Here is a 24,141-nt window from a genome sequence, read left to right as displayed (position 1 = left end):
ACCCTGAGTAACTAGATAATGGTTTTCAACCACAAAATCATTTTAAGGTAAAGAATACGCACATCATATGCACTTCAGAACGCTCACTGGCCACAGTGTAAAAGACTAAAAATGTTACAACAGTGAGAGCTCTTATCCTGACGAGCAGAAGCAGCTTAGAACACCGATGTGGTGTCCAGGTCCTTCCTGCCTCAGACCTATGGCTAATCTCCCGACCTCCCCCAGCAACCCTCTAACTCATCTACTTTCTTGAAGGTTCACACTTTAGGGACGAGGATTGGCTCCATGTTTATAAGCCAGCTGAGAAAGGAAAGGTTGCTAAATTGTACCTCCCTGGAGGCAAAGGCCACCAGTTTGGAGAGATAAACTTCCTTTTACGTCCACTAGGACTTCCCGGGCTAACCGAACCCTGGCTTGCCCTGGCAAAAGTTACCCTCTTCCAATTCTCTCAGTCTCTATGGGAGAGCCTCTGGAGTCCTGTTATAACCAAGCCCCCATCACAGCCCATGGTTCCCGCGACCTAAACCCAAAACTTAGCTGTGGCAGTTACAGGAATGTACATCATTGCAACCAGAAGTTAGAAACCCACTGAAATGGAAACACAACAACAAATGGACCCAGGTAAGTGGTTTCAGTATTTACTTTCTTTTTAAAGGCTGTGGAGAGAAGGTGACAACAGGCAGAAGTTTCGGGACTGAGAAGGGGCAGGGCAGTGGCAGTGGAGGTCAAGGATACCACAAGGGCTAAAGTGAAGGGTTTCAGGGCCCCTGTTCCTGCAACACTCTTGGACAGTTTTGCTAAATCTTCAGTCGTGTTAAATCTCCTCCTCTGATTTCCTTCTAACAAACCCCTCACGTTAACTCCCCAAACCTGCAAATCTTCAAGGAAGTAAATGAGTAAAATATACCTGGGTGGATTAGATCTATAACAATTTTCTAAACAAAATCCCAATACCTGTGTCATGAGAATGACTGACTTTTTAAACACACTCTGTTGCTAAGGTACTAATACACAAGTAGGGCTGACTGTCGCTGATGGCCACAGGCCGACCGAGCTAGAAAGGGAAGCACAGGATTCACCGGGGCCTCCATAATCCTTCAACCTCCTGGGGGGTCACCGCAATCAGGGCAGGAGAGGCCATTCCTTTCTGACACTACTAGGAAGGGCGCCCCCCCTTTAAACATGAAGCTGCTCCCTGGTAGGCCTGCAGCTGTGTGTCTGCCCGAAGTTGGGAAGGTACGGGCAGATTTTGTTCCTGACACAGGAAAGGACTTCTTTTGGGACAAGCAGGATTGGCCTGGGTGGTCAAGTGGGTCGATGTCACGCCACAATTAAAAAGAAAACTTTCTCTGCGTAGCGCCTCACCGGTACACATCAGAATCCCCTGGGAACTCACTAACCCCAGGCCTACGCAATCAGAAACTCTGGGCATGGGGCCACATCCGTATTTTAACCAGTCCTCATGGTGGTCGTGCTACACGCCGCGGCCTCGCAGCACCGAGCACACGGTCTGACCCTCGCTGGCTGACGTGGCCTCTGGTACCAGCTACCGCCTGTCGTCAGGCTCTGCAGAGGCTAAAAAGCCTTCCCTACATCTCACCCCACACTGCTCTCTGCTTCCCCTACCCCACACCCTCTTACTGCCTTGTCTTTCCTTCCCAGCCTTTCTACTGGCAGCGCTGGAACCCCAACACAGGCGAAACAAACGCTCCCGCATCTCCAAGCCCTGCCCAGAATGCTCACTCCGACTGCTGAATCTCAACCAGGCTCAGTCCCCAGAGCCCTCCCGCAGGGCCCCCCAAGCCCCATGGAGCTGGGGAAGGAGGGGGGTCTGTACTCTCCCGCCTCCCTGATCCTGCTTCCAGACCTTTCCACTTCTTGCGATGAAAGCCAGCGGCTGTTCTGAACAAGGAAATGCTTATGATAATTGAAAAAATACATACAATGAGTTTGAAAATACACACATTACACATATATGTGGAAAAAGCACGGGAAGAAAATACACCAAAATTGCTCATAGTAGCCATCTCTGGATAGTGAGACGATACATGATTTTGATTTGATTTGATCCTTTTCGAAGCATCTATTTTCGTGACTGCTCTCTTAGCCAACCTCCAACCTACCCCATTCCATCTCCTTCCGGGAGGTAACGTGACACTCCCCTTCCCTCTCCAAGACGTGCTGACTGTGCCCACAGCCCTCTGAATGCTTGCGGCTAACAGGAAACTCTCTGGTTGCCCTTGAGCTTCTGCTCCCACCAACTGCATCTAAGGTTTTACAGGGGTCAGTTGTGTTTATTCTGCAGCCAGTTTACTTAAGTAGCACTTGATGTGATAATAGATAATTTATTTAAACACGAGACTCATGAACTATGACTGTGTAAAGGAAAGGCTGTTTCCATGAAAACTAAGTTGCATGCTTTGAAAGACTCAATTTGAACTGGAAAAAAATGCCACTGTTGGCAACACAAATGTAAAAGATTAGAGAAGCAGAGCATAAAAATCAGGAAAGATCTTGTATGCAGATTGCTTCATCAGATCTTAGTCATCCACTTTAAAGAAACCAAAGTGTGAAATTATAGGTGAGACTTCAAAGGCATGGTTTTTGCAAGAAAAGTGAGGCAGACCTGAGGGCAGGTGATGTCCTCTCAAAGAAAAGGCCTAGCCTTCCTCCAGAAGCCTGGCATATAAATGCACATTTATCTGTCTTCATTTAAAATATTATGTACTATTATGATTCCTGCTTTAATCTACTTTTCTTCCTTCTTTTCTTGCTTCCTAATCAACCCATTCCTACAGAATTATTATTCTGAATTTTTATGAGCAGGAGAAGGAAAAACCCCAAGCCATCAATGTTTAATGGTATTCTTACCTTCCAGTTCATGCTGGGCCAACTGGGAGCTCCCTCCTGGTCAGTGCGGGCCACTCCACTCAGGCAGGTTGGAGAGGGGGCCGGAGCGGCAGGTCTCACTGTCCTGGTGGGGAAGAGAAGAAGCAGGTCAGCGTGGGCTTTCTAGAGCAGACCACCTTAGGGAGACTTCCCTTGCATGGAGAGAAGGCCCATGAACAAAGACGGCAAGCTCTGCAGAGAGGAGGGTAAGCGTCCCCAGCAAGGGGACCAGAGCCTGCTGGGAAGCAGAAGGCCTGGGTGAGGGTCGAGCTCTTGCTGAGCAGGAGGATGCCCTTGGTAGCTCTTCACTGGGGAAGGGAGCACAGCCAAGCGGAGGTGGCGGCGCTGCTCCTGAGGGGACGCAGGCTCCCATTCCATTCATCTGTAGACGGAGGAGCCCAGGTCCAGGATCTGTTCCTCCTCCCACGCCCTGCCTTGAACGAGAGCCGGTCTGTGGATGAGTGTCATTTTATTTCTCAGGTCCTCTGAGTGTTAATTCAGGTAATCTTGGCTTTTTAAAATATCTGGAGGGAAGGGAATAAGTGATGGGGGAAAACAATATCCTAAGAAAGCCGTTCAAATCGAGAATTCCCTCTAACATGCGAGGGAGACCTAGGGGAAGGTGAGGCAGGAGGTGATAAGGCAGGGACACGGCTGGAGCACAGGATTTGCTCTGAGACCTCCTGCGTCACTATTTTTAGAATACGACACATACCCCAAGAGTCAGAAGACTTGAGCTCTGGATGAAGTGCCTACACACTCTGGTAAGTGACTTCCCTCTGGGGGCCTCCGTCCCATCTGCAAGTGAAGATGGGGGTGTCAACTAGATGGGCTCTGGGGCCCCTACTTTTCTTGCAGTTCGGCGACTTTCAGCATAATAGTCACAGCTTCGCTTTACTGGGCCCGGCTGTGCTGAAGTGCACTACATGCGTTAACTCAGCTAGTCTTCACACCAGCCCCATGAGGTGCAGTTTACCGTCTACACCTTGGAGATGAGGAAACAAAGTTTCTGTGACACGTCCAGAGTCACGGTGGGGACTGAGATTCGAACACATCCAGTGCGGCTCCGGAGTCTTATCCTAATGCAGACAGAGAGCTTTGCAGTAAAAAAGCATGGGGATGCTTCTCTTTAAATGTACTTACAATTAGAATCAAGCAAGCAGAAAATTTCACAGGCCTTTAGAATGGGGCTGATGAGATAAACTTCAGGGAAGATGGTTTTTAAAATTTTCACTTACAAAAGCATCTAAATAGAGAAAGTTCAGACCTCATTTACTCAAGGTCATAGTATGTTGAAAACAAGCTAGCAGTTGGCACAAGATAGCCAAGTTTTCCCCGTGACTTTTTCAAAGTCAGATAAGCTAACAACAGGAATTTACACCATAAATCTGTTTACATGCGATGACCATGACTGAAGGTGCGAATTACCTTCACGTATAAATGGCCTGTTTGTCTTTAAGTAGCAGCAGGTTCTGCCCTGCACTGGAGAAATATTTCCTACCAGGTTATAACCTGTTGCTGGAATTTTCACTTTGAATAATCTCTAATAATCTCAGGAATCAGCCATGTTGTAAATTAAAATGTTTAAGGTTGTGCAAATTTTATTTTTACAACTCATGCTTTTACTGAGTTGTCTGCAGATATAAGTAGACAGGTTTGGCTGTTCCCCACACATTTTCTGAGCCCAAATTACATACTCAGTGAATTGTATTAGGTAAGATATTAATTCCCAAGGTCAAGGACCTCGAGTAGGTCCAAAAAGGTTATGGGGGAAATAAAAAGAACGCCCGGGGGTCTGGCCCTCTGGTAAACATGTACTATGTGACCTTGGATGAGTCACTGGGCCTCTAAGCCTCAGCTCCCTTGTCTGTAAATTCTCCTTCAAAGACTGGATCATGAACACTAAGCACCATGTTCCGCACATGAAAAGCACTGAACAAATTATCAACCATAACTGTTCTGATAAATACCTCTTTCCACTAATGGACATGTGAAGCTGCAGGACACAAGCAAGTGGCATCCAGGGCAACGTGTGACAGCAGGGTATAAAGCACCACCACTGGGCAAGCAGGAGAAATGGACTCTATTCTTGGTGGCACCAGTGCCAAGGCATGTGACCTGGGGCAAGCCATTAGCCTCTCTAAACCAAAGTGTTATCATTTTAAAAACCAGAACCCGAAGAACAACGCTGCAACACTGAAATGCCTAAGTCACCACTCTCTTTGATACCACAGAATCTGACTAAAAATATACTGGCAGCTGCCTCAACATCATATCTAGAGTGATAAAATTCAATCTCTTTAGGAAAGAAACATATTTAAAGTCCATGTGCAAAGTAGTGGAAGGGGTGCATTGAGGGTGGGAGATGAGAGGGCAAATCAATCAAACTCATCCCCACCCACTGCCTCCAAATGATAACTTTTCTCCATCTCCCTTAAATTACAGGCTCCAACTCAGCCATTCTTGTAGCACCCTGCAGGACTTCAGCAAATGAGAACAACTGAGAAAGCTAAAAATATCATCAGGCTATTTGCTCTGCTGCCATATGTACACCTGGTGCAATATTAGAACCAGGAGGCAGCTGGCATCTGAGGGCTGAACTGCAAAAGCCAACAAGACCGGGACAATTTTGAGAGGCATAAAATCTGTGAAGTGCAGGAAGTTTTAAGCTTCCCCTGGAACTATCCACCGTCTTAGCTTAAAACCCAAAAATAACAATGGCTTAGGAAGAAATAGTTCTCTTTCCTTCACTGCAAAAATATCCTGATTTCTCCTTTGCCAGATTTCTCCTAAAAAACAGAAGAGCCAGTGGCTTATTTTGATTAGGCCAATTACAGCAATATGGACAATGTGTAGTCCACAATTTTCTTCTTGGCACACCTAACACACCCAAGGGTCGGTCTGTCTCTGGGTGTCTCATTCCAGCCACTCATTAGGCTGTGTCCTTAGTTTGAATTGTCCGAAGCTGTTCTCATTCCCCGTCTCTACCGTTTTCACCCCAACACTTCACCCAGTCATCTGAAGTAGAGGTAGGTGCGGGGAGGAGAGGGTTCCAGTTGAACCTTGGGTATCACTTGGTCGACCTCTGAGCCCCACGCCCGGGTCAGCCGGGGTTCCCAGGGCGACGGGCTGAGCCTCGGCTCCTCCGTAGCCGGAGGGCCGGGCCAGGGTCCGCTACAGCCGCGATACCTGGGAGCAACGCCTGCCCCGCTCAGACCCGAGGATAAGGACCAAGGGCGACCACTGCTTCCCCGCCCCCCCCATTCTACAGAACATTCCAGGGCATTCGCTCGCCCCCAAATCTCTCTGGCGGGAACCACCTCTGGGTCCCCCCCTCGGCCTGCGTGCCAGCCTCAACACGCCGCCCCCGGCGCCGGATCCGCCGATCTCGCGGCGCCTGGACAACCTAGCCAGGTAGGACGCTCTGCGGGGGGAAGGGGGGGAACGTGACCGCTGTCAACCCCGCGGTCCCCGGGGGCCCGCTGGAGAGCGTCCTGCAGAGAAAGTGCAAAAGCGGGGCGAGCCGTCGAACTCCACAGCGCCCCCAAAGAGCTGCCGGGTCTCGGGTCAGGATTCGGCAGACACGGACCCCATCCACTTACAACTCCAGGCCACGGAAGATCCAGCTCGCCGCCACAACACGAACCACGACTCCCACAATGCCGCGAGAAAACTACATGTCCCAAAATGCACCGCTCCGCGCGCCGGCGCAGTGGGCTCCGGCCACCTCGGAGTGTGCGCCGCTGCTCGCGCCGGCGCAGTGGGCCCGGGCAGCCTGGGTGGGTGCGCTGCTCGTCGCGCATGCGTTTTGGGCAGGACGGCCTTCGTGGGGCCGTGACGTGGGTCACCTGGCGGAATCGGCCTGGCCCCGGGCAGGTTCTCGTTCTGAACTTACCTGAGCTGGAAGACGGCGGTCGGAGGGCGGGCGTCGCGGGGGCTCCTGCCGCTCAGCCGTCTCGCATCCCTGGACGCTCCTCGCTGTGTGCGACTGAGGGCACGTGGCTCCCCAGAAGTTTCCAAATTTAGCGTTCATGTTCTCTGTCCAAAATGCGTGTGTTTTCCCGTGGGATAGCAGTAGGGTGCCCGGTACTAGGTTCCCAGATTCCTTCATTCAACAAGCGCTTAGAAAACCGGAGCGGAGTTTGAGTCCATCAGTCCCTGCGGCACGGGAGGGCGCAGACTGGCCACCCTCCCCCCCACCCACCCAGTTCAAGGATATCGAGAGGGAGGTTCACAGACTTCTTACTACGTGCTTGGCTCGCCATTTTTTGGTTGAGGAAACTGAGGCAAGGGAAGATGATGTGGCCGGCGCAAGACAACGTGTGAATTGGAGTGGCAAAATCTAGATTTGAACCCAGGCAGGCTAACTCCGAACCCCATTGGGACATCTTGGTGCTGGTGAAGAACGAAATGTTACGGAGTGCAGAGGAAAGGACAAACTGGAGGATTGGGGAGAGGGGGGTTAGTTCTGTCAACAAGTGAAGTTTTCCTGGAGAAAGTAACTGAAATAGCTTTGTTCTAAGCACTTTGTGGCAATTTTCTAATTGAAGTCTCCTAACAGGCCTATAAAGGACATAATATGCCTGTAACCACTTCACAGATGAGGAAATGGAGACACAAACTGATTAAATTGTCCAGGGATCGGGCTTCCCTGGTGGCGCAGTGGTTGAGAGTCCGCCTGCCGATGCAGGGGACACGGGTTCGTGCCCCGGTCCGGGAAGATCCCACATGCCGCAGAGCGGCTGGGCCCGTGAGCCATGGCCGCTGAGCCTGCGCGTCCGGAGCCTGTGCTCCGCAGCAGGAGAGACCACAACCGTGAGAGGCCCGCGCACCGAAAAAAAAAATTGTCCAGGGTTTTAAAACCAGCAAGCTCCAGAGCTGGGGTCTGACTATGGGTAATCTGGGGCTAGACTCTCTCAGGGCAGCCACTATAGTCCATAGGTTCCTTTTCAAATCGCTTCTGATCTATGCTGTAAGAAGTAAATGGGGCTCAGGTCATTTGGAGCCAGTAGACCAAGCAGAAGGAACTCTAAAAGCAAACGGGGTGGAAAAGAAAACTAGCAAGTTGTTTGAACTGGAATTTTCAGTTGCCAGGTTGAAAGTGGCAAGCCTGGGTTTGGTGGAAATTGATGCTGGAGTGACAAACGGGGGCAAGTGGCAGCAACTGTATACCCAGAATGCTCGTAAACATTGGGCATTTCTCCCATTCCCCAAAAGTAAAGTTGATACTGATAACCATCTATGTTGGCCCCATATACTTTAGTGATGATAATAAAACATACTTAATTAGGAAAACCTAGGTTTTCCCCCCTTAATTTGTTTCCTTGTGTCAAAGATAAACAAAGCTGGACACCAGTTCAAGTGTTAAGGATAGACTTTATTAAGCAACTATTGCAATAGGGGAGAGAGTCCAGCATGAACTGAACTCAGCTTTGTCTTGCCAGAGGTAACTGGGCATTTTAAAAGGGGAAGGAGGGATTGGGGCCGCAGGCACTTGAGCAGAGTCAGGGAAGTGGAAATTTACAAAAAGCAGAGGGGATTGGTCAACCTGACCTGGGTTTGTTAACAGACGCTTATCTGGAGGAGAAACAAAGTTCGATCTTTATGACTGTCCGCAGTGGTGCATGTTAGAGCAACGTGCCCAGAGGTTGGGGAGAGTTATTCCTTGAATGTTGGCACCTCAAAGAGACAAGACGGTTCTGAGTGGTAAGGATTTACACCTCAAAGGGGGAGACAAAGGATTTATAACTGTAAGATTTCTAAAATAGCTGCCCTAGGAGGGATTCAGGGGGCTGATTTGCCTACCATCAGGGTTTGGCTGGCACAAAAAGTAAATTGAGTTTTCTTAGGCAAGCACTTTAAAGCGGGCTGGGGTCCCCTTAGGGACGCAACCTAGAGCTGTTAGAAACTATGGTAGTGTTAGTTCAGATGTGGGGAGGTGGATGATATCTTTTTTGCCAAGAATGTGCAGTGTTTATAGGGCAAGAGGTCTAGTCAAGAAGAAGGCTCAGAGAAGCCTGACCAGAGTTTGGTCAAAGACATAGTCATTGTCAGATGGTAGAGACCCTGGATTCCTGTCTGGATCCAGACCCAAGGCTGAGATTTTGTAGCCTGGGTTGCTGCTCTGGGCACACTGGTGAGAATGTTCCGTGTGGTACAGCATTTCTGGGTTTCTGATCTAAGGAGGGAAACCACTCTTGCCCTATCTGCTCTTGGAATGTGAATGGCTTTCTCCAAAACTGTATTTAACACTTCTGTTAGCATAATTGCATCTTTGTTATTAGGAAACAGACCTTGTATATATCTCGCTCTAAAGACACAAAGCTTGTAATCTATATAAGACGTTGAAGAAGGACTCCTGTTTTGAATTTTGTCTTAGTGCCCTGAGACTTGAGGCTCTGCTCACAATTGCTCTGCTTGTCTGAGTAGATGGGAAGCTGGAGGAAGAGAAGAGTGTAAGGGGGCGTGAAGCTTCCTGAAGTTACAGCCCGTAAGTCCATCTTGCCATTGGCTTTCTCCTCTCAGCTACTCTCTAGACCTTAACCCGACGTAGGCGGGGCCTCTGTCCCGGCTCTAGCTCTGCCCCCTTTGTGTTGCTCTCCGTTATAACGTTGTCACATTATACCGTTTTGATGTTCACGTGTCTGACTCCGCCTCGACTGAGTGAGTTCCTGCAGCTCTGGGAGTCCCATTCATCTCTATACTCCTGGGGTCTAGGCCAGTGACCCAAGTAGATAGATATTAAATGATGCTTGATTGAATTGATGAGTGAAGTCGCCTAATCTGTGGACTGGAGATTCCTGTCTACAAATGAATGGATTCTCCCCTAGAAGCTCTAGAAGAACACAGCCCAGTGAGTCCCAGTTCAGACCTCTGACCTCCAGAAGTGTAGGAGAATGTATCTCTTTGTTTTAAGCTGGTAGTTGGTGGTAATTTGTTACAGCAGCAGTAAGAATCTAATACAGGATTAGGAACCAGCATGGTGCCGACCTTGGGTTCCAGACCTGCTCATAACCATCCTGAGATAACCCATGGACCCTTGGTGTGCCTGCTCTTTGAACATACACTTTCTTGTAAATTACCCCTTACAGCCATGGTTGCTTCAAGACTAATGTTGACACAACTGTTTCCATTAGCAAATAACTTCCAAAACAGGAAGCACAGAGGCTATTTTCTTAAGGAGTATGTTTTGACAGTCTTTGGCCAACTCTTGACTAGGCTTATTTATTTATTTGTTTGCTTGTTTTTTCCTGTGCCTAATTTTCTGGTATTAAAGCACCCAGACTCTCTAGACATCTGGAAAGAAAAAAAAAAAAAAGAATACTATGATCTCCAAGGTGTCTTCCAGCCCTGACATTCTGTGATATTGTGAACCCCAAGCTTCAAAATACTAAGCAGTTAACAGTCTAGCTCTTCAACAGACAGCAACAATTCAGCCACTTTCAGTATGTAAGTGACAACAAGTTTCTTGAAACTAAGTGGAAATAAGTAACTGTAAATAGGGAAGGTAAACTGAGTGAAAAGAGTTGTTTATAAAGCCGTGTTACAATGTTTTATTCCTTTTTCTATAATAACAAGGACTTTTAAAAGTCTTCTGTGAAATTTTAAATGTTAATTAAAAGGTATGTTTCTGTTGCACCAGGTAGTTCTTAAAGATTCTATTTCTCTGGTGTGGACTCTTTGCCCTTGTGAAATGTTTGTTCTGTCTTCAGACTTCCAAATAAGTTCAATGCTAGGGAAACAAGACACATAAAGGAACCCCGTGGTTCTATTCATTCATCACTTCAGACTCTACATTCATGAGTTAATAAATAAATGCTCCTACATCAATCCAGTGAGCAAGTGACAGATTTTTGAACCTCAGCTTCTGGGTAATACACCTGGGTTATTTATAAATTGATTTAGTCACAAACAAAATGTTTCATGAGGAAGAAGATTCAATGATTTGTTAATCTCTCGTTTCTACCCCACTGCCACTGCCCAGGCATGTTACTTCCAATTTGGCTTTATTTTCACTATTGACATTGATTAAAATGACATTGACATTGCACGGAAAGGAAGAGAGGTCTTCAGCATAAATTACTTCTCCAATGAGCAAGCATAAATCACTGAGATTGCAGTGTCCCCTGTCTTAGTTGACCAGCCACCTGATCTCCATGAAAATTCTCAACAGAGAGCGAGGAACTTAGTGTCTTCTAAGCATGGCAACTTGGATTGGCTCCATGACACTGGCGTCTCTTCATATTTGCATATCAGACGTTGGCTGTATGCCTCTCTCGCTAATCAAGGAGATATTCTGAGCCCCGCTGCACCAGTGTTCTCGTGGATGGTGGCCCTTGATTCTCCCAGGTTCACAATTTGACTTTTGTACTTGTCTTGCCAGTCCTCCACAATGTACTGGTGGTACGGGTCATTGGAGTGTTCTCGTCTCTTGGATTTCACGGTGCTCACCAGGATGGCTACAATGATGAAAGAGAACATTCCGATCATAACCATAAGGTACAAGATGACATAGTAGAAGTTCTCAGCATCGACCTTGGCTTGCAGGGCCTCTTGTGCAGCTGTTGTGTTCCTGCGCCAGTTGTCCATGTAAGTCACAAAAATCCTTTTGAAGACATATTCCAGTGTCTGTGTCAGGTTGGATGAAGTAGGCATATTTCCCTCCTGCTGCAATTTAAAGAATAAAATATATGAACAAGCTTAAGAAAATGAATTCTTTCTGCATTTGGCTACCTTAAGGGATGGCGCGAGGGGCATGCAAGGGGGGGAAGTAATATTATTTCTTCTTTACCTGGCTGGTGACTGAGTGAGTGCATACTTTGTTATTCTTTACATTTTCTTTAAATTTTTCCCTCTGCTACCTCCTCACCCTTTGGGGCCCAGCTTAACTTGATGCATTGTTTGCATTCATGATATCTTACAATAAAAGTTTAATGGAGTACATAAAACTATATGTATTACGATCCCAGTTTAAATATGTGAATAAACATACATGCAGATGAAAATGGAAAAAAGACTGGATAAATAAATAGTTCAAAGTGTTAATAGTGGATGGTAGGGAAGCAGGCGACACGGGTTCGTGCCCCAGTCCGGGAAGATCCCACATGCCGCGGAGCGGCTGGGCCCATGAGCCATGGCCGCTGAGCCTGCGCGTCCGGAGCCTGTGCTCCGCAACGGGAGAGGCCACAACAGTGAGAGGCCCACGTACCGCAAAAAAAAAAAAAAAATAGTGGATGGTATACTCACAGATTTTTTTTTCCTTTTATTTTTCTTCTGTTCAAAATTTTCATCAATAATCTTGCATTCATTACTTTGTTTCTAAATAGGTCGGTCACCTCACAATGGCTAGCACAATGCCTTGGTCATAACAGATACTCAGCAGACATCGGCTGAAGGAAACAATGACTGATGTATGTTCTGTGTTTTCAGAGACTTATGGGTCAGAAGCTTGCAAGGGGCATTGACAGACTTTGCAATCCGCTCCACCTCCTATGTCTAGGCAGTGCTTTTTCCAGTTATACCAAAGAGATGAGTATGTGCCTCCATATTTGAAAGAAGTACTTTAGGCAAGTGATAAAAAGGAACAACCTGAGAGATCATTGGTATTTCTCAACTCCCACTCTCTTCTCCATCCTCACTTTCACTGCCCAGCCACCAGCATCTCTCACCTGGCTGATACAATGCAATGCAATACAACCCTCCCCAAAACTACCTCCCCAGGGTCACATCTGCCCCTCTCTGCCCTGCACAGCAGTCGGTGTGCTCTTTTTAAGAGAGAAATGGGAGCACATCATTCCCCTGTTTTTAAAATGATGCAGTACCTTCCTGTTCACAAAATAAAATCCTCATTCTTTAACGGGTTTACCTGGCCTGGCCTGGCTGGCCCCTGACCACCTCCCCAGTTTACTCTCCGCTCGTGGCAACTGGTCTTCCTGGCCTGCCTTCCTCCACATCAGTAAACCTTCTCCTGCTTCAGGACATTTGCACATTCTGTTCCCTCAACCTGGAATACTTTTCCCCTTCTCTTCCCTCTGCTACCTCCTCACCCTTTGGGGCCCAGCTTAACTGTCACTTCTGAGAAAAGTACCCCGGCCCTGCTCTCAAACCCCACCCCCATCATCACTTTTCTCCAATAGCATCTTATTACTTTCCTTCAAAGCACTCTTCCCAACATGTGGTGCTTCTGTGTATATGTCACTGTGTGTGTGTGATGATTGGCTTATGGCCTCACCTTTCCCACTCGACCATGATGTCTGCGAGGGCAGGGTCACATCGCCTCTGCCTACCTTGGTTTAGTGAATGTTGGCACTAAACCAACTAAACTGGCACACAGTAGGCGCACAATGGATGTCTGATGAGTAAATGAATGTGCCGGGAACACGCTGGCATCGGAAATGCAGCGATGACGAGTATGAGAATTCTGCCTGAGGAAGCTCGGTGTAGTGGGAGAGATGCAAACAAACGACCATGCAAGGTGCAGAGAGTTGTCACAGGTGTGAACAGAGCGGGTTGAAAAGTAACTTAACAAATAGGTAAGATTGCCCCAAAGTACTCACCAAGCATATTTTCCAGGTAATGTGACAGAGGCATGCTTTCTCCCCCTTAAAATAACACAGTTCACTATGAAAGAGTATAGCTAAACCGGCTTTAATCCGAGTCAAGACTTCACCACTGGCTCCTTAACCCTTGAAGAGCCCAGGTCTACTCATCTGGGGGGAGCTCACACCTGTTTCATCCATCCAAAAAATTCCATCCCACCCCCCCCTTCCCGTGGTCTGTAGGACTCACCTTACAAACGTGACGGGGCCGGATCACTTCACCTACCAGTGCCCTCACCCTCTGTTTCTGCCAACCCTTTCCCACAGCTTCATCCAATAAAGAAAACTGTGATTTTCCCAGCTTATATATCCCCCTGCTGCACCCTCTGGAGAGAATTCAGTTTCCTTCTGTGAAGCCAAATTGAAGAATGGGTAGAACATAGAGACAACTAAAAAACCAAACAAAGAATGAAAACAAACAAGAATCCCAGAGGAGCTAAGTGTACAAAAGCAAAGACTGGTGGGTGACGAGGGAAGTTCGGTCTGGTGGAAGGCCCCAAGGGACTGTGGAGTACGAGGCAACTGAGAAGGGGAAGAAGGGGACCTCCTCAGGGCAGAGAATTGGGTCCCCTTCGTGTTCTTCCTGCCAAGATGGGGAATAGTCTACTTATTTCTGCTCATTGGACAGCGGTTCTCTGAAGCAAGGCCAGCATGTACTGGGCTACACGAGGCCACCTTGGATCTGGGTTTCCCCAGAAAGGAGGGCGCATCGCGAGCTCCTCCGTGCTCTGAGCTCCTCTGCCTGCCCGCCTCGCATGCATCTCCTTCGTGGCTGTGCCGCTGTGCTTGGAATTCCAGGGGCGACCCTGAGTGGAGGGAGTAAAGTCCCCGTGTTACGGGGGAGGGACAGCAGGGTCACGCTCACTGCCAACATCGTTCTGCGAATGCTTTCATCAAAGCGACTCTTCAGCTTTTAAGCACCTGTGAAAACTCTGGGCCAGGGCCTGTTCCTTCAGGGCTCCAAGAGACCACAGCGGACACAGGAGAGGCATCTTCTCAGGCTTAGCAAGACCATCCAGGACAGGGTGCCTCAAGGGAAGCCCCAGCTTTCCACGCTGGAATGTGGACGGGCACTTTAAGTATTGAGGGGAAGGGGCAGCGGGGCGGAGGGAGAGAGGAGAGAGCATTGATCTTCTCCAGGACTTTCCCTGGGTTGCCCTTCTCCCTCCCACCCTCCCTATCCCACCCCTCCAGGTGGTCACAAAGCACCGAGCTGATCTCCCTGTGCTATGCGGCTGCTTCCCACTAGCTATCTGTTTTACATTTGGTAGTGTATATATGTCCATGCCACTCTCTCACTTTGTCCCAGCTTACCCTTCCCCCTCCCCGTGTCCTCAAGTCCATTCTCTAGCAGGTCTGTGTCTTTATTCCTATCCTGCCCCTAGGTTCTTCAGAACCATTTTATTTTTAGATTCCATATATATGTGTTAGCGTACGGTATTTGCTTTTCTCTTTCTGACTTACTTCACTCTGTATGACAGACTCTAGGTCCACCCACCTCATTACAAATAACTCAGTTTCGTTTCTTTTTATGACTGAGTAATATTCCATTGTATCTATGTGCCACATCTTCTTTATCCATCACACTCACACATTTTAAAAAGATGGTTTGCTCTTATGGTTTCAGAAACCTAGGTCGGCAGTCTCCCTGTCCACAGGCTTTTCCCCGACCTCCCAGCATGGGCTGGAGATCCCTTTTCTGTGTTACTCCTGCAAACTGTCATGTGTATTTGCTTGCTTGTCCTCAGTTTTCCCATTTATTGTGTGCTATTCATGGGATGCTCAAAACCACTCTAAAATGGAAGCAAGTACCTCCATTTTACAAACGAGAAAACTGATGTTTAGAGAGAAAGTCCTTTGATTCCAAATGACATAAGCACTGAGCTGCTGGAGGGCAGAGATTGTTTTATTCACCTTCGAATCCCGGAACTGCACTTGGGTTGATGGATAGCAGACCTTTATTACAGGTTCGGTGAATGAATGAACGCTCCTCTCCTGTGTTCTACAGAATTCAACTGGAAACTACAATAGTGATTCTTAACTTATTTGTGGGGAGGGGAGGGTCCCTAGCTTCCTTGGAAAATAAAATAAAACAATTTGACTTTATTTTTCCCCAGAAAATTGTACATATGCACATATGAAGCGCTACCTTCACTTTCAGGGGACTCCTGGGGCCCCTAAAGCCCAATCAAAAATCTCTGCCACGAAATGTCTTTGAGATGAAGGACTTCAGTGCCGAGATCCTCTGGAGTTGGGTTTGTTTCCAGGTGTGGGCGAGGCAGCCTTCACGGGCCTGTTAGAGCTGATAGTACTGATTATCTGTTCAGCTCTTCTATATAATATGGACAAAGGCCCGCTGCTAAGCAGGTCAGGACGTGCTTTCTGATAACACTTAATCACAGAGCTGACAAGGGCCTATGGGGGTTAACTGCCTAAGCGCTGACCCCTGGCCAGCCTGAAAAAGTGGAGTCCAAGGAAGGGTCACTATTCGGACACTGTTGCGTGAGGCATGGCTGGGCAGCCCGTCGTCCACAGGCAAAAATCAAATTACAGTGTGTGAAAGCTATTTCATTGACGGACGTTCTGCTAAAACAAGCAGATTAACTTTGCTGCTACCCAGAATAACTATTTAACTGATAGCCGTTGACCACATTTGGTATAAACACTTGCCCCTCCTCTAAGTAGAATATACCATAATAGGCATTCACCCTTGGAACGTGAAGGCAGCTATTATTTATGTTCTGTTGAACCATTTGAAGTTGCCCTTTGTAGAGGTTAAAAATGGTCAGATATTGGCAATGTCCCATTTAGTTCAAACTAATACATGTGGTTCTACATTTTCAGGCATTTTTAATAGATGATTCTTGCTCTGTCAAATAAGAGGATGGGCCCCCGGAGATCCTTTAGGCTGGTCTCTCCTTTGGCAGGGCGAGTAACTACAGCCCAGCGAGCTTAAATCCCCTGTCCAAGGTCACAGTGCTAAGTCTAGAAACCCAAGCCACCCAGGCTATTGCTCAGCCCCCGCTCTGTCTTAGCCGAGGTCACGAAGCCCGCTAACTCCTGCTCACATCTCCTGCGACTGGTCAGCTCACTGGGCAAAAGAAACGGGACCAAGACCAAGGCTCGAGCCCATGTACATCAATTGATTGTGCCCTATCTTCAGGACACATAATGACCCCCTAATCCCAGCTGTGCCTGTCACAAACATGCGTAATTCATGACAAGGACAATCTGACGCTATGAGGAAAGTAACATGCACTTGATCCCCAAATCCAGAGTTCTCTCTTCTAGAGAGCTTGTGAATCACGAGCATCCTGGGGACCTACAAAATGCAGCAGAGTCGTCCACTGTTACAACAGGAATAGAACCAGATGATTAGCTACATTTACCATGAAACTCCCATTAAAAAAATAAACGCTCAAAATTTTCATCCAAAGGCAATTACTGAAGAAATGAGTAAGGAAAACACTACAAAGAGAAGATGGAGGAGGAGGAAAAGAAGGAGAAGAAGAAAGAGACAGGGCTTCCCTGGTGGCGCAGTGGTTGAGAGTCCGCCTACCGATGCAGGGGATACGGGTTCGTGCCCCGGTCCGGGAAGATCCCACATGCCGCAGAGCGGCTGGGCCCGTGAGCCATGGTCGCTGAGCCTGCGCCTCCGGAGCCTGTGCTCCGGTTGCGGGCCCGCAACCGGAAAGAAAGAAAGAAAGAAAGAGAAAGTATGCAAAAGTATGCAAGAGGAAGTATGCAAAAGTATGCAAAAGAGGAAGGAGGGAAGCAAGGCACGAGGGAGGGAGCGAGGGAGAGGGGTTGGGGAAGGGAAGGGAGGAAAGGCCAGGTCTTGTACCAGGAAAATCATTCCTTTTATAATTTTCTGTAAAAAAAATATAGCTTTGTTAGTTAATTCCTAAAACAATAAAGTATTCGCTGTGGAAACTTGCCTGTGCGGTGCGCAGCAGTAGGGAATTCCTCGCTGCAGAGTCAGGCTGTCCCGCACCTTCTCCCTGACGCCAGGAGCTCGAAGGATGCTGCGTAAACCTGGCCTGTGGGCAGCTTCAGCCTGCAGCCAGCTGAGCCCTCGTTCACCGCAGTCCGCAATCCTAGGTTTTATGAACCCAAATATTTTATCTAATCTTATGAGGAAAGTTAAATACTGACCGGCAGTTGGGAATTAACCTTGGTGCCGGTGGCGGTGTGCCTGCATAGAGTCTGGCGTTGGGCACAAGTTCCCTCTTCAGGCCCCGTGATGCCAGCTCCAGCCGGGGCAGTGCCGGGGCACAGGGAGCCGCCCAGGCTGGGACAAGTCTTAGTGGACAGCACCCTTCCCTGCAGACCTCGTGGGGAGGGAAAGCATCCCAGACAGTGGACATGAATATGTCCATCTCTGAGCGGTTGGTGTGTGTTGAGGAGAAGGCCAGTATGATCTGCGGCAAGCATCCCTATTCTGACCACTTCCTGATAAGCCAAATTTCGTTTAATTGTCCTCTCTAGGACAATTTCCACATGACTTATAACTACACGGCTGTCTGATAAAACAGAAACTTGCCACAGAAAGGTGTTCTGTGGAGGAGATGGAAACAAGTCTGCAAAGTATACAAAGAGCTGACAAATTCTACTTACGAAAAGATCCTTTTTCTATCATAGTGGGAGTCCTTGGAATTGGTCAGAGTGGGACTTAATAAAAGCTGACACCCACCTACTGAGTACTTACCATGTGCCAGGTTCTTCTCAAACGCTTTTATTGTATCAGCATAATGTGATCATTGCCACACCCAGTGTAGAAGGTACTATGAACCTTACAGCTGAGGAACGCAGGCACGGCGAGCTCAAGAGGTCAGAATGACATAGAAGTAGAGCCAGGATTTGTGTCCGGTTCCTGAACGGCAGCTGCAGAAGTTACACACAACCAAAGTCACTTGAAGGTCACGGGGCTGGCCAGTACTCTGTAATGTAACTGTGTAAAGAAAGGTTAACTTTGCTTCATTTTGGATTTTCTCATTAAATGATGCTCTGTACAGTATGGTTTGCAGTACACTCGGTGGCAAGAGGAAGATGGCTGGAATTTAAAACTACCTACAAAGTATAGTAGTTAATGTAAATATTAGGTGTGAGCTGAAGAAATATAAGGATTTCTAAAACGGCACCAGCTTCTCACGACACCATTTGTTCTCTAAAATTGCCTTCACTGCACAAGACTAAGCAAACCCGACCAGAAAGGAATTGTTCAATAGTCCAGTTGGACTGATAGTGCCTCCGTAGAAACAGAAGCCGGAGATTCAAATGGCTCCCTGGGAAATTCAACTGACGTGACTGTGCCCCCTGCTGGTGAAACAAGGAACAGAGCCCAATCTCACTCCTAAGGCAGCCCTGGCCGTTTCATGGCACATCTTGAATTCTCCTAAGAGCAAATGTAAGAAGAATCAAGAGTGTGCAAGTCTATGCTGTGGTAATTAGGGCAGGACTGGAAGGCGATATATCCTGGAGGCTACGAGCTTGGCTTTGGAGGCTGACAAACCGGGTGAGCAAATTACATAGCGTTCCTGATCTGTGGGTTCTTCATCTGTAAGGTAGAGAGAAGAAGAGTTTCTACCTCATTGGGTTGTCATAAAAATTAGATGAGAAAAAGGACATAAAGCACTTAGTACAGACCTGGCACATAGTAAGAGAGTGAGTGCCCTACACATACTAGCTTTTGTTATTATTTTTAAGAGAAGTAGACAAGGGGACATGACAGTGAGAAGCAGAGCTTGACCAGCCTTATTAAGGAAAAGAGCTTCCTAGCACCTGGTGAAGAGTAGCTCCTTAATGGTTAATTTTTACATAGCTCTTCCAGAAGCCTGATATACAATTCATATGACTACAATCAGGTGGGGAGCTGACAAAATGGTTTCAGAAGCAGAGTATAAATGTGACCCAAGTATCTGTTACAGGCTGGAGAAGAAAGAAGAAAGGGGACAGAGCTGTCTCCTGTTTCCCCCATGGGCATCAGCCCTCTTGACCTCTGCAGAAGTTTCTCGATAGACTCACTCAGCATCGTCCCCAACAGTAAAATGCTATCTGCCCAGAAAGCGAGCCACGTAAAAGCAAATGTTCTCTTTCAAAACTAAATTGCAACCCACATCTCTACATACATCTTTACTTACCTCTGCCTACACACGGCATGTTTTTAAAATCTAGTGAGTTGAGTCTGCCTTTGGATTTAAATGGAATGTTATTCAGTCTGATATCTAGCACTTACAAAATCCAAAATTCCTTCGAAAGAGAAGAGCGTGGAAGACTTTATTTAGAATCAAGTCTGCCTTTCAAGTCACCTGCATTGTTCTTCGAGCATCTCTATGGATACAAACCAAGGGCTAACAACCCTCCTTAAGGAGAACGTAACTCTGGTAACAGATAATGGTGAAGGTAGAGGCTTGGTAACTGTCTTTGGAGAGTCTCAGATCAGTTAGTGCCTCTGCCTCGATACTGCTAGGAGAGATGTCCTGCACAGACTCTGTCTGTTGCCCTCCTGTGATGGAAAGTGACTCTACATCCACACCCTCCCAGTACAGCTCCATCACAATTTACGGTTAAATCCAACCTCAGAGTATGCATTTCTACGATGATAGAAACAATTGTTCTTTGATGACCCACGTAGTGGGCTGTAATTACATCTTTCCTACACAAATTTTTGTTTTTCTTGGAGCTGATAATTATTTCTTTTCTTTTCTCGCTATCCTTGAACCTCTTCCTATGGCCCTCAGTGGCTCAGCGTCATTAGGCAGCAGGGAAATGAACTTACAGCCACAGTGAGATGCCCCACATGCCTTCTAGAATGGCTCAATTTTAAAAAGACTGACGACACCAAGTGTTGTTGACGATGTAGAGTAGCTGGAACTTTCATCGTCACTGGCGGGAATGTAAAGCGGTACCACCGCTTGGAAACAGTTTAGCAGTTTCCCGGTAAGTTACTGTAAGGCCCCCAACAATCCCACTTCTAGCTATTCACCCAAGATAAATGAAAAAAGTATGTCCACACGAAGACTTACACATCAATGCTTGTAGGGGTTTTATTCGTAATAGCTAAAAACTGGGAATAACCCACATATCCCTCAACAGACAAATGGGTAAATAAATTGTGGTATATCTAGACAATGGAATATTGCTCAAAAATAAAAAGGGGCAAACTAACGACACATGCAACCACATGGATGAATCTCAAAAACATTATCTGAGCAAAACATGTCAGACAGGAAAGAGGTTTTACTGTGTAAGTCCATTTCTAGAAATTCCAGAAGGGGCAAAAGTAATCTACAGTGATAGAAAGCAGACCAGCTGTTTCCTGGAGCCAGGGGAGGGGAAGGTTGAATGCAAAGGATGGAGAGAGAACTTTTGGGGGTGACTGAATTGTTCTGTATCTTGATGGTGGTCTTGGTTACTTGGGTGAATGCATTTGTGAAAACTCATTGAACTGTACTCTTGAAATGGGTACATGTAATTTGATGTAAACTATACCACAAAAAAGTTGATATCTTAAAAATCCATATTTATAAATTTATACCTCCAGCCCAATTCTCTCTTCTAAACTTAGTCTCAAATGTCCAAATGCTTACTTAACGTTTCCACTTACATGTTTAACTGTCATCTCAGCTTCAAAGGTCCAAACAGAACGCTTAATCCTCCCACCACATGTGCTTCTCCCACCATCACAGTAAAAGGGTCCCCACCATCCTCTCAGTTCCCTAAGCCACAAAGCTAAGAATTAGCTTTGATTCCTTGCTTTTCCTAACCTCCTGCATCCAATCCGTTCGCAGATATTGTTGATTGACTCCCATCAAGAAAAGCCTCTCCGGGACTTCCCTGGTGGCGCAGTGGTTAAGAATCTGCCTACCAATGCAGGGGTCCTGGATTCAATCCCTGGTCCAGGAAGATCCCACATGCTGTGGAGCAACTAAGCCCACGCACCACAACTACTGAGCCTGCGCTCTAGAGCCCGCAAGTCACAACTACTGAGCCCGCGGGTCACAACTACTGAGGCCCGCACGCCTAGACCCCATGCTCCGCAACAAGAGAAGCCACTGCAATGAGAAGCCCGCGCACCGCAACAAAGAGTAGCCGCCGCTCACCGCAACTAGAGAAAGCCCGCGCACAGCACGAAGACCCAACGCAGCCATAAATAAAGATTAGAAAAAAAGAAAAGAAAAGCTCTCCAAATCTTGATCATGGATGTGTGAGTCTGCCCTCTGGGTGATATTGAACCAGCCAGAACTGTAGCAACCCAGCTCAACCTCTTTGGAAACTGCGTCTGGGCTTCTGTGTTGTAAACTAGCGTGATGGCCAATTGCAACGAAGAGTTACAATCCGTCTCATGAGCCAATCAGACACCCTTTCTCAGAAACGTGCCCTTTTCTGTTGTACATTTTTTATTGTTGCCCTAAGCTTCATTCTTCCTATTTCTGCACAGACAGACCCTTTGAACATGTCCCTTTGTCTGTCAAGCAATAGATTCAGCTTCATTTCTTACTGCTTTGGTGCTTTCGGTGGTGGTCAGTGGTTTGCTGATGCTTTAAAACACATCCCCGCTGAGTCTACTTGGAACCTCCCGCCTCCTGGCTGGACTGGGTCATGGCTTTGCTCTCTGCCTTCAGCCTTCCACTCTCTGTCCTCATTCATCCATGTCTAAGAGCGACGAGCATGACCTTGTAGAAACATAAATCAGGCCACGCTATTGCCCTGCTTAAAACTCTCCAGTGATTTCCCATCACCTTCAGAATAAAATCCAGACTCCTTAGTGCAGCCCAGAAGGCCGTAGAGGACCCCTGGTTCCCTCTCTGATCTCATCTTCGCCTCAAAGCCTGATCCTGCTTCCCTGCTCTTCTTGTTTCTGCCTTAGCATCTGTATGAGTTTCCCATTGTTGCTGCAATACACTATCACAAACTTAATGGCTTAAAACAACATAAACTTATTATCTTAAAGTTCTGGAGGTCAGAAGTCCAAAATGGGTCTCACTGGGCTAAAATCACGGTGTCAGCAGGGCTGATTCCTTCTGGAGACTCTGGCAGGGGAAACCTGTTTCCTTGTCTTTTCCAGCTTCTAGAAGCTGCCCCCATTCCTTGACTCATGGCCCCTTCCTCATATGACTCCAACCTCTGCTTTCATCATCACATTTCTTACCACTAACTCTGACCTTCTTGCCTTTCTCTTACAAGGACTTTTGTGATTGCACTCGACCTGCCCAGATCAACCAGAATAATCTCACCTCAAGGCTTTTCATTTAATCAGAACTGCAAAGTCCCTTCTACATGTAAGTTAATTTAACTCACAGGTTCCAAGGGTTAGGAGGTGGACATCTTCAAGGGGCCACCATTCAGCCTGCCCAGCCTCTTTGCATCAGCTGTTGCCTCTGCCTGGAACAATATTCCTGCAGATCTTACCACCGCTTGCGTCTTCTTCACTTCAAATGATATCTTCTCAGACAAGTATTTTCCCTACCCACCCAATCTGTAACACTGATGCCCACCACCCTACATGATGGCATCTTTGAATTCTGAAGTTATCCTGTTTTATTGCTTCTTTTTTCTGTCTCTAACTAGAACTTGAGTTCCATGACAGCAGGAACCTTGTCTGTATTGCTCATCCTGGGTCTGGTTGAACAACAGTTCTCAGTGCCTTCCAGATTCATGGGAAAGGGTAACAATTCTAGATCTCACCTCTGATGAAATCAAAACCCACCTGTTTACAAGGTATCAAGGTGATTCTTCCAGTCAAAAATAAACTCTTGGAAAAATAAAAACTCTTCACCATTTCAGAAACATTAACAGTACTTGAAGTTTCCAGATGGAGCTCATAAAATAGGAGGTTTTCATCGATGGTCTTGGTGTGACCATGATGGTTTCGTGAAAAGCTGAAGCTGGCTGTGCTGAGAAACACTGTGCGTTTCATGCAGCTGCACAATGAGCGTTAGATTTCTCTGCCCAGCTGCAGAATATTAGAGGAGATGACAATGGTTCTGGAGTGGACGACACTATTTGACTGAGGAACTAGTGGAATTTTCTTCTTCTCTGAGCCACAAACAAACTTGACCATTTCCAACAAAGAAGGCTTCACCAAGGACTCCCCAAACATGTGGACATTCTTTGGTCTAGCAACAAGAGAAGCAACCCGGTAGGATGCCTTGGAGATGCTGCTTTACTGATAGAGCAAACCGAGTTTTGTTAAAGTTTATCCTCTTTATGTGGAATCTTGACCCAAGGTGCTCTCCAAGCTTTGCTTCTGGGGATGAGAATCTTATCACCCAGAAGCTGCGAGCCTGATTTGGAATGTAAAGCCGGAGGACGCCTCAACTTCATGGTGCTCTATTTCCCTTCACCTTACTCAGTGTCAGCGAGGTCCAAGTGCACCAAGGCCTAATGGCAGGGTACTGTCTTTCATTTCTGTGAGCAGATAATGAGGGCTGCACGAAGCTCACCCCATGGTCTCGGGGAGCATTTCTTCCCCTGTGCATTAATCTGGAGTGCACGATACCTTACTGCGATACCAGGGTTATTTTGCAAAGATGATTTTCAAAGAGCAAGAGAAACAAAACAAAGAGAAAAGAATCCTCAGCATGTGGGCCACAGGTGTGTGGGGACTGAAAGTGGATGAAAAGGTGAGAAGGTAGAGCCTCGGGGGCTTCTT

At 47.2% G+C, this 24,141-nt stretch overlaps 2 protein-coding genes across 12 annotated transcripts in view; both read right to left on the bottom strand.

Annotated features, from left to right (window-relative positions):
- Positions 1 to 6,807, bottom strand: part of SMIM11 (small integral membrane protein 11) — a 70,404-nt gene extending 63,597 nt beyond the window's left edge. For 5 of the 11 annotated variants that reach the window (XM_073804470.1, XM_073804472.1, XM_073804467.1 and 2 more), the window contains exons 1-2: positions 6,479 to 6,501; positions 2,872 to 2,974 (exon numbers count right to left, since the gene is read on the bottom strand). In XM_073804470.1, coding sequence (XP_073660571.1) covers positions 2,872 to 2,974; positions 6,479 to 6,483 — 108 coding nt within the window. In that variant the 5' untranslated portion in view covers positions 6,484 to 6,501. Of the gene's footprint in view, positions 1 to 2,871; positions 2,975 to 3,198; positions 3,414 to 3,604; positions 6,455 to 6,478; positions 6,562 to 6,784 lie in introns of those variants that run through there. The other 6 variants (XM_073804474.1, XM_019923086.3, XM_073804473.1 and 3 more) reach the window with 6 other exon arrangements.
- Positions 6,808 to 10,949: 4,142 nt separating this feature from the next.
- Positions 10,950 to 11,563, bottom strand: KCNE2 (potassium voltage-gated channel subfamily E regulatory subunit 2). The gene has a single exon (XM_033856382.2). It carries the CDS (start codon positions 11,542 to 11,544, stop codon positions 11,173 to 11,175), a length of 372 nt encoding a protein of 123 aa, XP_033712273.1. The 5' UTR covers positions 11,545 to 11,563; the 3' UTR covers positions 10,950 to 11,172.
- Between the last annotated feature and the right edge of the window lie 12,578 nt (positions 11,564 to 24,141).

Source organism: Tursiops truncatus, chromosome 4, assembly GCF_011762595.2.
Source record: "Tursiops truncatus isolate mTurTru1 chromosome 4, mTurTru1.mat.Y, whole genome shotgun sequence".
Taxonomy (NCBI): Eukaryota; Metazoa; Chordata; class Mammalia; order Artiodactyla; family Delphinidae; genus Tursiops; species Tursiops truncatus.
Note: the sequence above shows the minus strand (reverse complement) of the source record. Positions and strands in the feature narration are given on the sequence as shown.

Coding starts and splice junctions, on each gene's coding strand:
- KCNE2 (XM_033856382.2), bottom strand. CDS start 11,544: ATGCCTACTTCATCCAACCTGACACAGACACTGGAATATGTCTTCAAA.